The sequence below is a fragment of the Trichoderma ghanense genome (genome assembly GCF_004382785.1).
Source record: "Trichoderma ghanense strain CCMA-1212 chromosome Unknown scaffold_10, whole genome shotgun sequence".
NCBI lineage: Eukaryota > Fungi > Ascomycota > Sordariomycetes > Hypocreales > Hypocreaceae > Trichoderma > Trichoderma ghanense.
In genome coordinates this window covers 389060-400694 of record NW_027395673.1, presented here as the reverse complement: position 1 = coordinate 400694, position 11635 = coordinate 389060, and the positions used below count along the sequence as shown (strand labels likewise).

Below are 11635 nucleotides of genomic sequence, written 5' to 3'. Positions count from 1 at the left end.
CCTTCGCGCGACCGAGGATGACATGCGCGAGCGTTGCCGACCGACAAGGATTCAAGGATTCCATCTTGTTCTTTTCTTCTAGCCTACGATATATATCCTGTTTATTTAGTCTTCTCCGAACTGCATCAAAGGCTACAGGAGATGGCTAGCGTGGAGATCTTGAGGGCTATACATACGGCGATAGAACTACGAGGGCCGAACTGCTGCAGTGCGTGCGACAAAGCTTTGACTGGTGCTCGTGATTCCGATTGACTTATTGTTCGAGAAATTTTCCCATAGCACGGCTAACAGCTGCATCCAAAGATTCTGGCTGTCTACCTACACTTTGTGACGCTATTTCCGGATAGCAGCTGAAGGAATCCAGGGTAAGGTAAATAACCGATATGAAGGAAACCTCAAAACAACACACACCAACGCTGTTGACAAAATCGGGTAGGGGAGGAGTTGCTCTGTGAATAGTAGATACCTCAACCTCGAATTCGGGAACAGGTAATTAATTCTCTGCTTACAGTATATCGCAGCCCCTCTTGTCTTATAAGGCTCAGTAGCTGATTGTACGTCAATTGTGTGTTACATCGCGAGATGTGCTCAGCTGCCCCTCACTGACACAGGCTGATATTAAGCGTTCGACTTACACTACCATGATATGCATCTTGCAGCTTCAACCAAGATATATCTTACACCTCATCTATGCATGACGGCGAGACAAGAGGCAGAAGAATGACGAGTCAAGGATATCAATAGTCCTCAAATTGAGACACTCGATGAGATGATTCTCGATAGCTGAGCACAGCACACTTGGAAGACATGTGTGATATCACTAATCCGGGCAAGTATCTCGTATAAGCAAAGGATATCACATGCTCCTCCAGCTTATTCAGTCTGATCTTCAACTTCACATCAAGTCTCTCAACACCTTCATATGAATAAACCTCGAAATGGCCAGCTGGCAGGCATATCTCGCGTCCTGGATCGTCTGGTCGCGCTTCAAGGGCTCTCTCCAAACCGCCAAGGCCCTCCGCCAACGCATCGAAAACGACCGCCAGACAAAGAGCACACGACCTCCCGCTCACCTGGAACCGCAGTTCACCATCGAAAAGCGACATCTCGGCGGCTGCACTCTTTACGATGTAGCGCCGAAATCAGAGACGCCGAATCAGGCGCGCATCCTATACCTTCATGGCGGATGCTTTCTGTTTGAGATTGATGCCGCGCACTGGCAGATGGTTGCCATGCTGGCGGAGCGTCTGCAGGCTGTTGTCACGGTGGCGATATTCCCGCTCGCGCCGGAACATACTGATGGAGATTTTTGATGCCGTGAGGCCGGTGTATGAGGAGCTTGCCCTGCCGGCGCAAGACAAGACGCCGTTCTTTGTCGTGGGAGATTCGACGGGCGGGAGCATGGCCCTTGCGCTTACACAGGCGGCTCTCGGGGCTGATCGCCCGGCGGCTTCAGGGCTGGCCTTGATGTCGCCCTGCGTGGACTTTACCTTTTGCAATCCGCAAGTGCGGCAGGCTGCTCGGACGGATCCGTGGCTGGACGTGCCCGGGTTTGAAGAGGCGGTGCGGTATCTGTGTCCGGATGTGTCGCCGGAGGATCCGCGCGTGAGTCCGCTGTATGGGGACGTTGACAAGCTGCCGCCGATGATGGTGTTTGCTGGCGGGACGGAGATGTTGACGCCTGATGTTAGGAAGTTTGTGGTTAAGGCTGTGGAGCAGGGGCGGGAGGTTGAGTATGTGGAGGGAGAGGGCTTGATGCATGTGTGGCCGTTGGTGCAGTTTCTGCCGGAGGCGAGGGAGGCTGTGGATAAGTTGGTGCGCTGGCTGGAGTGCGGTAAGGGTCATGATGCTGGTTCATGAGAATGACCTACTTCGGTATCCGGGGTGAGGGTAGGATATACGAGATGGGCCGAATGGTGGTTTCTCACTTACATGGCACGAGAGGGGCTGGTTATGAGTTGGATATACTTATGTAGAAACAATGATTTCAGATGGCTTTTATACTATCATGATATTGGTGAGAATGCGATCTGGTGAATCACAACCCTCGCCCTTCTGATATCAGGATGCTCGCGTACAGTAGATGACATTGCATGAAATGATTCCACCATGTGTGGCTTGAGCATGGTCCTTCTCTTACATGTATTCGTGATAGCATCCTCACTCAACTCACGTCAACAGCATCCTAGTTCTTACCCAGCAGCTCCAGATAGTGGCCCACAACAGAGACAACCTGCTCCTCAAACCGCTTAAACTTGAATCCAAACAGCTTCTCCGCCTTAGTACTGTCCACCTGCGCCTTGAGCGTGACAAGCTGCTCAACAGCCTCAAACTTGAACACGCCATCCGCCACTGCCTGCGGGAAATGCTTCTTGATAATGTCGATCGAGTCCCTCCAATCAAACGGCTCAAGAGAGTGAGATCCAGCCAAAAAGTCCTGGTTACCCTCCACTTTAGGATCCAGAGCGAGAACATGAAGACGGGCGACATCATCGAGGTGGACGGGGGCACTTGGAATGGGAGGGCGTGGGGTGCCGAGGAGAGGGCCCATGAGGATCCTGTTGGTTCCCTTGACGATTTGCTCGGCCGTGGTGACGGTTTCGTCGCGGCCTATCACGTAGAGGGGGAGGACGTGGATGACGTCGAATTGGGGCTTCTTTTCGGCGACGAATTTCTTGGTTTCGTTGAAGGCGGCGGCTTTGGACGCGGAGTAGGCGTCGATGACGTTTGTGAAGGGGCCGTGAGTCGTTGGGGTGCGTGATTCCTCTGTGGAAGGTTAGCAGGATGATGTTGGCCTGAGTTTCCTCCGCATGTATGAGGTGCCTGGTCTTGACGAGTGACTTGCCGTTAATGTATTTGCCCGAGCCTAGGACTGCCGGTGTGGTTATAGACATGATGGATCCGGTAATGACGATCCTCTTTACATTTGTCGTCTTGATTGCCGACTCAAGGATACCTACTGTGCCATGGATGGCTGGCTGAATCATGTAGCTGTCATAGTCGATGCCAGGAGGGGCGTTGCTCGCCAGCGGAGAGGCTACGTGCACGATGTACTCGACGTCCTTGACAGCTTCGTCATAAGCTCCCGGGACAGTAATGTCTGGGACGACGATGCTGCTCAGTTGCGAGGCATATGGAGCGACGGGCTTGAGTTGTGAGATTCTGTCGAAGCCGGCTTGGTTTCGGACGGCGGCGCGGACCTTGTAGCCGCCTTCGAGGAGGAAGACTAGGGTCCGGAAGCCGATCATGCCAGTGGCGCCGGTGAGCTGCGCGTTGTTAGCTAGATGTATATATGCACGGGGTAGATGATAGGAGAGTGACTTACGAGAACAAATTCGCCTGTCATTATGATGATGTGAGTGTGTTTTTGAGAGACTATTGAGATTGAGATGGAATTGAATGAGACCACGACGAATTTATAGGTGAAACAACACGAAGACGACAGTAACGCCGAAGCAAAATCCGATGGGATGTCTTGATCGATTCGAAGATTGATGAGAATCGCTATAGCCTAGATTGGTCCAAGATGCTATCAGAACTCTATTTATGCAGGATTCAGCCTGAGCATCGACGGCGAGCAGCTGGAGCCATCCCCGTCCATCGGGCGCCACGGCGTTTGCCGGGTCCGGTTTATCTCCCACGTTGCCATGGCCCGATCCCTTCAGGTTGTTGTAGAAAGTTATTTGTAAGGAACGGAATCAATTGCTAGATGTAGCGGTGCCAAATCCCGATTGCCTATTGCAGCTGTCATGCCTCGAGGTTATCTAGTTGAGCCTTGGAGAAGCGGACAGTTATCGGAGATAGAAGTTGAAGAGCAGCTACTTGCCTGGGGACGTAAATTATTGAAGCGAGATGATTGCTAAGAATATGCCGAAATTCTCCGCTACGGCAGTGAAGAGGGCTGGCCGGGTATCCATGTAAGTGGTGGTTGCAATGGAGTGCCTGTGGTTGAGGGTTGTCTGCGATTAATAATGTGGGTGAAATGGGTGTTGCCGACATTACGAAGCCGAGCAATGATTGGTGCGAAGATGTCTTGACAATAATTGCCTGATTTGGAGAATGGTTCCGGCAGGGCTGATTTGCTTGGAGATTCGTTGTCTTAGCAATGCATTACTGAGTGGGTGTAAGTGAGATGTCGGACTGAGCTTTTGTCATGTCGTTTCTGATATGAGGAGACGGAGTTGAATGATGGCCGGGATGCAGATCGTTCGTCGGGGTATTTGCTAGGAGCAACTTGGAGGTTAATGCCATGTCAGTTAAAGCGACTCGTGATGGCGATGAGAGAAATTGTAGGAGGGCGTTTGATGGGAATGTCTTGTTACTGGGTCCATTACGCTTTTGACAGAGGTTGATGTATTTATTTGGCATTTTTCAAGTATAGGCTTCTCGTAGCTGTGCGTATTCTGTTTTGGAGGATAGGAGTCGTGGTTACGGCAATACATGTAGTCGGCGGTTGAGCTTGAGGAAAAAGGCGAGATACTTTGATGAGTGACCCATCCCCAACGTACAGAAAGAAAGCTTTCATCAGAGGATACACATTCTGCGACGCCTAATGTTTATGCCGATGCCCACTACCAATCGCAACCGACCGCATTCAGGCTTCGTCGCTCAAATAGAGACTCATGTTTGACTGCAAGTTCTGACAACGCAAACTGTCGTTTGAAGTGCCAAAAGCAGGGAGTCCTTTTTTGTGTTTTTTTTTTTCGAGGGTATCTTGGCCAGACGGCGTGATTGAAGACGTATCTTATGTGATTAGACAGTGAAAAGCTGTTGGCAATATTGCATTCCGGAGGAGGCGCCGGATGAAGTTGTATCTGGCAAGTTGGAGTTATCACAGTGAATCGTCAAATTCACTCATCTTCAAGAGCTTATATATACAGATACAGCAAACAGAGTTGCCTACCGACAAAGCATGCGTCCCTATTATAACAAGTCGGGAGACAGGATAGTGAATTGCCGAAATAGGAATTTGTCTGGATTCGGGTAATCTTGAAGACATGGATATCCGGCTTCCAGCACGTTTCTTTCAAGGGAACCGATTCTGACGGGAGGAACAATCAGCATTCTCGGAAAAGGAACATCCTTCAGAGCTCGTATTATCAACTTGAAATTGTTCATGGCCTGCTCTTTGTACAATCCTCAAGCATGAAGCTGCCTGTGCACGCAACCCTCACCTAATACCGGCGGGAGGCATTTGAGATACCCCGCCATTGAAGCGGCTACTTCTGCATGCGAACATGCGGATGAAAGAAGAAGCGTACATGTACGGATGCTGATCACTTGCCGTGTCGTGCTGCTGCTTCTTTCATTTGTCTCTTTGTTTCACCGTTTACCCCAGATTTCATCATCATCACTCTATCTGGCTTTGCTCTCTCAATCTCCTTTGGTGATATTGTGCTGGCTTACACACAAGCAAGATGACGGCCAAGCCCCTCAGAATCGCCGTCATACCTGGCGATGGCATCGGAAAAGAAGTCATGCCCGTCGGCGTGGCCTGTCTGGAATCCCTCTCCAAGATCTACAACATCCCAATGCAATTCGAATGGTTCGATTTCGCAAGCTGCGACTACTACCAGAAGCACGGCGACATGATGCCGCCCGACTGGAAGCAGACGCTCCTCCAGTTCGACGCCATCTACTTTGGCGCCGTGGGCATGCCGGCCATCGTCCCAGACGACGTATCGCTCTGGGGAAGCCTGCTCAAGTTCCGCCGCGAGTTTGACCAGTACATCAACCTCCGTCCCTGCCGCCTGATGCCCGGCGTCCCATGTCCCTTGGCCAACCGCAAGCCGGGCGACATTGACTTTTGGATCGTGAGGGAGAACACGGAGGGAGAGTACAGCAGCATCGGAGGCAAGATGTTTGAGGGGACGGACCGCGAGATTGTCGTCCAGGAGACGGTCATGACGAGGACGGGCGTCGATCGCGTGCTGCGGTATGCGTTTGACCTCGCGCAGAGCCGGCCGCGCAAGAAGTTGACGAGCGCGACCAAGAGCAACGGCATCAGCATCACGATGCCGTACTGGGACTCGAGGGTCCAGGAGATGGCGGCCAAGTATCCGGACGTGGCCGTGGACAAGTATCACATCGACATCCTGACGGCGCACTTTGTGCAGCGGCCCAACATGTTCGACGTCGTCGTCGGCAGCAACCTCTTTGGCGACATTCTCTCGGACCTGGGCCCTGCGTGCACTGGCACCATTGGCATCGCGCCGTCTGCAAACATCAACCCGGACGGCAAGTTCCCGAGTCTCTTTGAGCCGGTCCACGGCAGCGCTCCGGACATTGCGGGAAGGGGGATTGCGAACCCGGTGGGCATGGTTTGGGCTGGACAGATGCTGTTGCAGCACTTTGGGCATGAGGAGGCCGCTGCTGCGCTGCTTCAGGCGATGGAGAATGTCATGGCTCGGGCGGAGGAGGCTGTGGTGACGCCGGATATTGGAGGCAAGGGGACGACGAAGAGCTTTGGGGAGGACATCAACAGTGAGATTTGGAGGCTGGCTGAGGGGAAGGCGACTGGGAAGAAGTGAATTTGCATAGCATTCACTTGGTTGGGCTTAGACGGGATATTCACATGAGGTGTAAGTCAACGGCATCTTGGCGGTTTGCAACGCACCGAAGCATATAGTTTCATTAGTCTGAATGATCTTCAGGATCAGATCAAGGACACGCCAAAGGCTAAAACAAGACGATGGCGTCTTCATGTCAGCTGAAGCCACAATACTACCAGACCTCGGCATCCCCATCCCCAAATTTGTCAGCGCCGCCCTCCTCTAAACCCGCACTTGGGCGGTCATATCACTTCTCATCAGTCCGCAAGATGCCGCAGCCCAGCTAGCAGTTTACTCATCCTTCAGCTGTCTGCGTGACTCGCCGATCCGCAGCCATTCCGTCGCTGTGCCTGGAGGGAAGCCGCCGTTTCCATCATGGATAAGCCATACGAAAGCCTGGCGACGACGCCGGCGCCGTTTGCCTGCGTCGCATGTCGCGACTCGAAGAGGCGCTGCGACCGGGCTCTTCCGCAGTGCAGAGGCTGTCTCCAGTGAGGGTCAACCTATCGCCGGCTTACTACCGAGTTGTCTTCACGGTGTCTATACTGATCAGTGGCAAACCGCTGTAGAAAGCGCATTGTGTGCGACTATCCGTATCGCCGCAAGAAGCGGGAGCGAAAGACTCTCCCAGAAGCAGCACCGTCTAATGCCGTCGTCTCTCCCACCTCTGGCTTGCTAACGGACCAAGCTTCACTCACAGCCGAGACATCGCAGCCGAGCCCGGACTATGATGCCTTCCATCTTGGCACCTCTCAATCTGCCGCGGCCAACTTTCTCACGGAACGCTTCCTTGATCCGGAGGCCTTCAGCAGCGCCCAGCTGAAAGTGCCGGAGCCATCCGTGGACCATTTCATCACGAAGGAAGTGTCGGACTTTGTCGGTGACGTTGCCCAAATCAAGGCGATATCTGACAAGTTCTTTGCTTCTGTGCACGAGTGGATGCCGATTGTGTCCCGGATCCAGTTTCTGGCGAATCTTGTCGGCTGGCTTACGCATAAGCGCGCCGAGCTGTTCTATCTGATTCTTGCCATGAGATTGTCCAGCGAACAGGTTTCGAACCCGAGGACGCCGCTTTACCAGGCCTCAAAGTATCTGCAGTTTAGGCTTGAGCATTCGGGTGTTTTGTCTCTTCAAGTTATCCAGGCTTCGATGCTTGTGGCTCTCTATGAGATTGGACACGGCGTGTATCCATCAGCTTACTTGTCTATTGCTGGATGTGCTCGCTATGCTACGGCCCTGGGGATTGACCGGTCGATTTTGAACCGAGACTTGAACGGCATATCGTGGAACGAACTGGAGGAACGCCGCCGGGTATGGTGGTCAATACTTGTGCTAGATAGGTACTGTTACTCCCTTGTGCTCTTCAACCCAAAGAGTCCGACTTAACCGCAGTCCCAGATTCCTGAACCTGTCTGATCCCAGTCGCCACCTAGTGACGCCTGACCCGACCCTGGAGAATTGGCTGCCCGTTGACGATGCCGCCTTTAACAATGGAGTAAGCCCCAGTCCCCAACCCTTCTTTGCGGTTCACCTTTTGACACGATGTCATCAGTCTGGTAAGCCGGAGGATGCCTACACGCTGGGCTCAGCCACTGCCCTCGACCTGGGCCGCTTTGCCCGCTTCGCACAGGCTGCCCATTTGCTCGGCCAGGTCCTTCGCCACGTTGCCGAAGGATCTCCAGAGAGCGAGACGGCGCAGCTGAGGCGCACCATATTCTCCCTCGTCAACGTTTCCAGGCTAGAAGCTCACCTGAGGCAGATGGAATTCTGCTCTCAGACGGCTGTGTGTTATTGGTATGTACAATCTCGACAACTCTGCTGTGATCTCATGTGGTCACTAACAACTTCAAGCGGGATCCTTCTCATGGACTCTTCTCAGGCAAAGGACAAGGACAGATCTCTCGACCAGCTGTCCACGGAAACCGATGCAATCTTGCAGTCGGCTTTGCAACTGTCCACCCATATTATTACGCGGCGATCCTTTGTGGAGATACACAATCGCTCGTCCCCGTTCCTCTTGCATATGCTGTATAGGGTTGCGCTGCTCTATTTGGAAGCCTCGCGGTCTGCTCCTGGCGACACTACCGCTGACAAGTTGCATCTGATCAAGCAGGGGATGGAGATGATGGGGCGTCGATGGCAAATTGCTCGTACGTAACTACAACATCATCCCCCTTGAGTATTCGCTGACATGCTTTGTAGAGTCATATCTTTCATTGTTGTCGCGGCACGAAATCATGCAAGCGATGAAGTAGATTTGAACACAATGACGATTCGTCATTCGTTCCGCATATTGGTCCACCCAATGTTTCTTCATGTTGGAAAGGCCGAAAGCGAGCCATTAGAGGCTTCATTAGTCTGCCTACGTATAGCCCGCTTCTTTTGCAAAATTGTCTCAAAGTTCATGGAGCTTGACAGCCTTTTCGAAATCCGAATAGCAATCCTTGTTGAGCGCATACGCCTCAAACAATCTCGCAGTATCGACTCCAGGCGGAGCAACTCCCTTGATGTGGCTGGGCTTGTCTACCTCCTACCCAACCGTCTTCCTGAGCGCATACGCCTCAAACAATCTCGCAGTATCGACTCCAGGCGGAGCAACTCCCTTGATGTGGCTGGGCTTGTCTACCGCCTGCCCAACCGTCTTCATCTCTCCATCCTTTCCGACGAGGCGCAAAGTCCGAGGAGCCGAACCCGTCCGCCACCTCTGTGCCCGAGATGAGCCAGCCGAAGACAGTGTCCGTCAATCGGATGTGGAGGCTTGCGGGTGGTGATACTCACAACGGCACCGCTTTCCAGTGTGCCTTGGACAAAGATGTGGTCTGGGGAGATTCTTCGTCTTTCGGGGTCGACTATGGTCGCCGGCTCTGCCGCTGATCAACTTTACGGTTGACTGCTGGACGGCGAACGTCGAGTTGGTAGCTGCGAAGTCTCCGAGGACATGGACGAAGCCGCTCAGGGCTGTACGTCAACAAGTCAGAACACAATCTGAAGGTGTACGAGAATCGGACTCACAGTGGGCGAAAAAGCGACATGGAAATCCTCGCCGCCGCTATCAAAGCCGAGATAGAACTGAGCTTCCGCAGTCCAGGTGCGTATACGAGACATGGCAAAGGAGGTTTGAATGCTAATGGTGTTACGACGTGTGACAAGAGGAGGAAAGAAAGCTGGAGTCACGAAGGCTGAATGGTCTGAGATCATACCTGTGATCTGACGAGTTGCGGGAGCTGCTTCTGAACAAAGTCGGCCGGAGTCTCTTCACATTTATTCTATCATAGCCATGTAATTCCACAGTATGAAAGCTATGTACGATGCTATAACAAGGAAGGTCGTGATATGTATCCCTAGATGCTTCATGTTCTTATACAAGCACCAACACCGTTGCTGGAAGCTCCGGGACCCGCTCCAGCTTCGGTGGCGGCTCACTGGAACTCCGGGCTGCGAGTTGGTCTTTGCTCCGCTTGAGATCCGTTGCTGACGGTCATACATTCGATATATAGCTTATGCGTTCATGTATACCCGATGACTTGGCTCTGGTTCCAAGTTCGTCAAGGACTTCATGGGACCTTTTCACTTGGTTGAGCTGGATTTGCCAGGCGCAAGACAAAGGTGCAATTGCGACGACGAGCCACGAGGTGTGCACAAACTTGAGGTGAAGATGTACGCTCAGATACCCAGCTGGTTTTTTTCTTTTAACATTGGGTTTTCCCCTTTCCTCGAGATGAGATGGTACTTCACAGAAAGGTACGACTACAGACAACCTTGTCTCGCCCGCTTGAATGGGGCAGTTTGACTCCTTCGGCCCAAGGAGCGCTGGCGACGGCCTGCAATTCTCTTACAAGTGTCCGTACCTGAGGGCAGCAGCAGCAGCAGTACTGGCAGCAGCAGCAGCCTTGCTCACTGTATAGACGCCTTTAGCGGGCATTCAGCTTTGTTCAAAGCTGCACAAAGGCATCACACCGCTCGTCACTATGCCGCATGGATCAACAAAACATGACTGACAGGTGGCACCACTCTATTCCTTCCGTCGTGTCTCTAGGGAGTAGCATGCGGGAATGGCCGGGCTGCAGAAACACGCTGGGGCATGTCTTTCATGCTATGCGGGGAGAGAAAGCTGTTGAACGGAGATTGGGTGTTCAACCCCCGACTTCCGAGACACATTGTGGCAAGATGGCTTTGAATCTAAATGGCCAACTAAGACGAGTCCACGTCCCCAGGCTGGGAGATGCATTCCCATGTAGGGCGGATGTTGCATTCCTGCAACCTCTTGTAGAGTTTGAGCTGGCAAGTATGAGTAAGTGGCATAGCATAAGTTGATCCCCCCTCAACGTCATGGAACGCGGACCTCCAGGTATAAATGTGCCACATTCCCCCCCGGGGGAAGAAGCAAGTTCAACCAAGTCCTTTCAACCATTCTCAAGATGAAGCCCCTTTCATACACCGCCGTCATCCTCGCCGCCTCGGGCGTCAACGCCAAGGTGACCAATCTTCCCAAGAAAGATGTAGTCTGCGGTAAGGCCAGCACCATTTCAAACAAGGGAGAGAAATCCGTCATCTTACGCAACCGACAGGTAACATTCGTCCGTTCAAGCCGTCCGACGTTGAAGCCGCCGGAAACGCTGCTCTGCAGCACAGAGACAACCCCATTGGTGAGCGACGTGCCCTACGGAATTGCTTTGTCCCGCGGATTTTCATGTTTTGACCGTCTGATTGTCTTGCCAGGCGCTCGAAAGTACCCTCACATCTATTATTTTGACCGGCCAGACTGCGGCACTGAGCTCTGGGGCTTTCCGCTCATGTGGACGGTTCCGTATACCGGAGGAGATCCTTTGCTGTCGAGGGCCATCTTCACCTTTGTTGAGGAAGGGGACGAATTAGTGGCACGGTAAGTTCGAAAAAAAGAAGGAAAAAAAGCATCCTGCTCTATTCGATATGGAGTTACTGACATCCAAAAGATATTGCAGTACTTATGCGCATAAGACTAGGCCTGATGATAAGGACTTTTACCAGTGCAGGGATTCTTGAAATGTTAGGCCGCTTTGTATCACTCAAAGGCAACGATAGCATTTGCACGAACAAATAGTTAT

The 11635-nt window shown here is 52.5% G+C and overlaps 5 protein-coding genes across 5 annotated transcripts; 4 read left to right on the top strand and 1 right to left on the bottom strand.

Annotated features, from left to right (window-relative positions):
• Positions 1 to 938: 938 nt before the first annotated feature.
• CCMA1212_007712 (Esterase) lies at positions 939 to 1860 on the top strand (the record flags this gene model as incomplete). Its single annotated transcript, XM_073704875.1, has 2 exons — positions 939 to 1265; positions 1306 to 1860. The coding sequence occupies 2 exons, from the start codon at positions 939 to 941 to the stop codon at positions 1858 to 1860; spliced, it is 882 nt and encodes a 293-aa protein (XP_073556674.1).
• A 325-nt stretch (positions 1861 to 2185) lies between these two features.
• On the bottom strand, positions 2186 to 3346 carry CCMA1212_007711 (uncharacterized protein; the record flags this gene model as incomplete). Its single annotated transcript, XM_073704874.1, has 3 exons — positions 2186 to 2766; positions 2957 to 3266; positions 3326 to 3346. 3 exons carry the CDS (start codon positions 3344 to 3346, stop codon positions 2186 to 2188), a joined length of 912 nt encoding a protein of 303 aa, XP_073556671.1.
• A 2071-nt stretch (positions 3347 to 5417) lies between these two features.
• Positions 5418 to 6530, top strand: CCMA1212_007710 (D-malate dehydrogenase; the record flags this gene model as incomplete). The annotated part of the gene is made up of 1 exon (XM_073704873.1): positions 5418 to 6530. The coding sequence occupies one exon, from the start codon at positions 5418 to 5420 to the stop codon at positions 6528 to 6530; it is 1113 nt and encodes a 370-aa protein (XP_073556672.1).
• Positions 6531 to 6926: 396 nt separating this feature from the next.
• Positions 6927 to 8806, top strand: CCMA1212_007709 (uncharacterized protein; the record flags this gene model as incomplete). Its single annotated transcript, XM_073704872.1, has 6 exons — positions 6927 to 7042; positions 7121 to 7867; positions 7944 to 8046; positions 8104 to 8345; positions 8403 to 8701; positions 8754 to 8806. The coding sequence occupies 6 exons, from the start codon at positions 6927 to 6929 to the stop codon at positions 8804 to 8806; spliced, it is 1560 nt and encodes a 519-aa protein (XP_073556478.1).
• A 2163-nt stretch (positions 8807 to 10969) lies between these two features.
• CCMA1212_007708 (uncharacterized protein) lies at positions 10970 to 11573 on the top strand (the record flags this gene model as incomplete). Its single annotated transcript, XM_073704871.1, has 4 exons — positions 10970 to 11060; positions 11120 to 11197; positions 11271 to 11433; positions 11513 to 11573. 4 exons carry the CDS (start codon positions 10970 to 10972, stop codon positions 11571 to 11573), a joined length of 393 nt encoding a protein of 130 aa, XP_073556477.1.
• Positions 11574 to 11635: the final 62 nt, after the last annotated feature.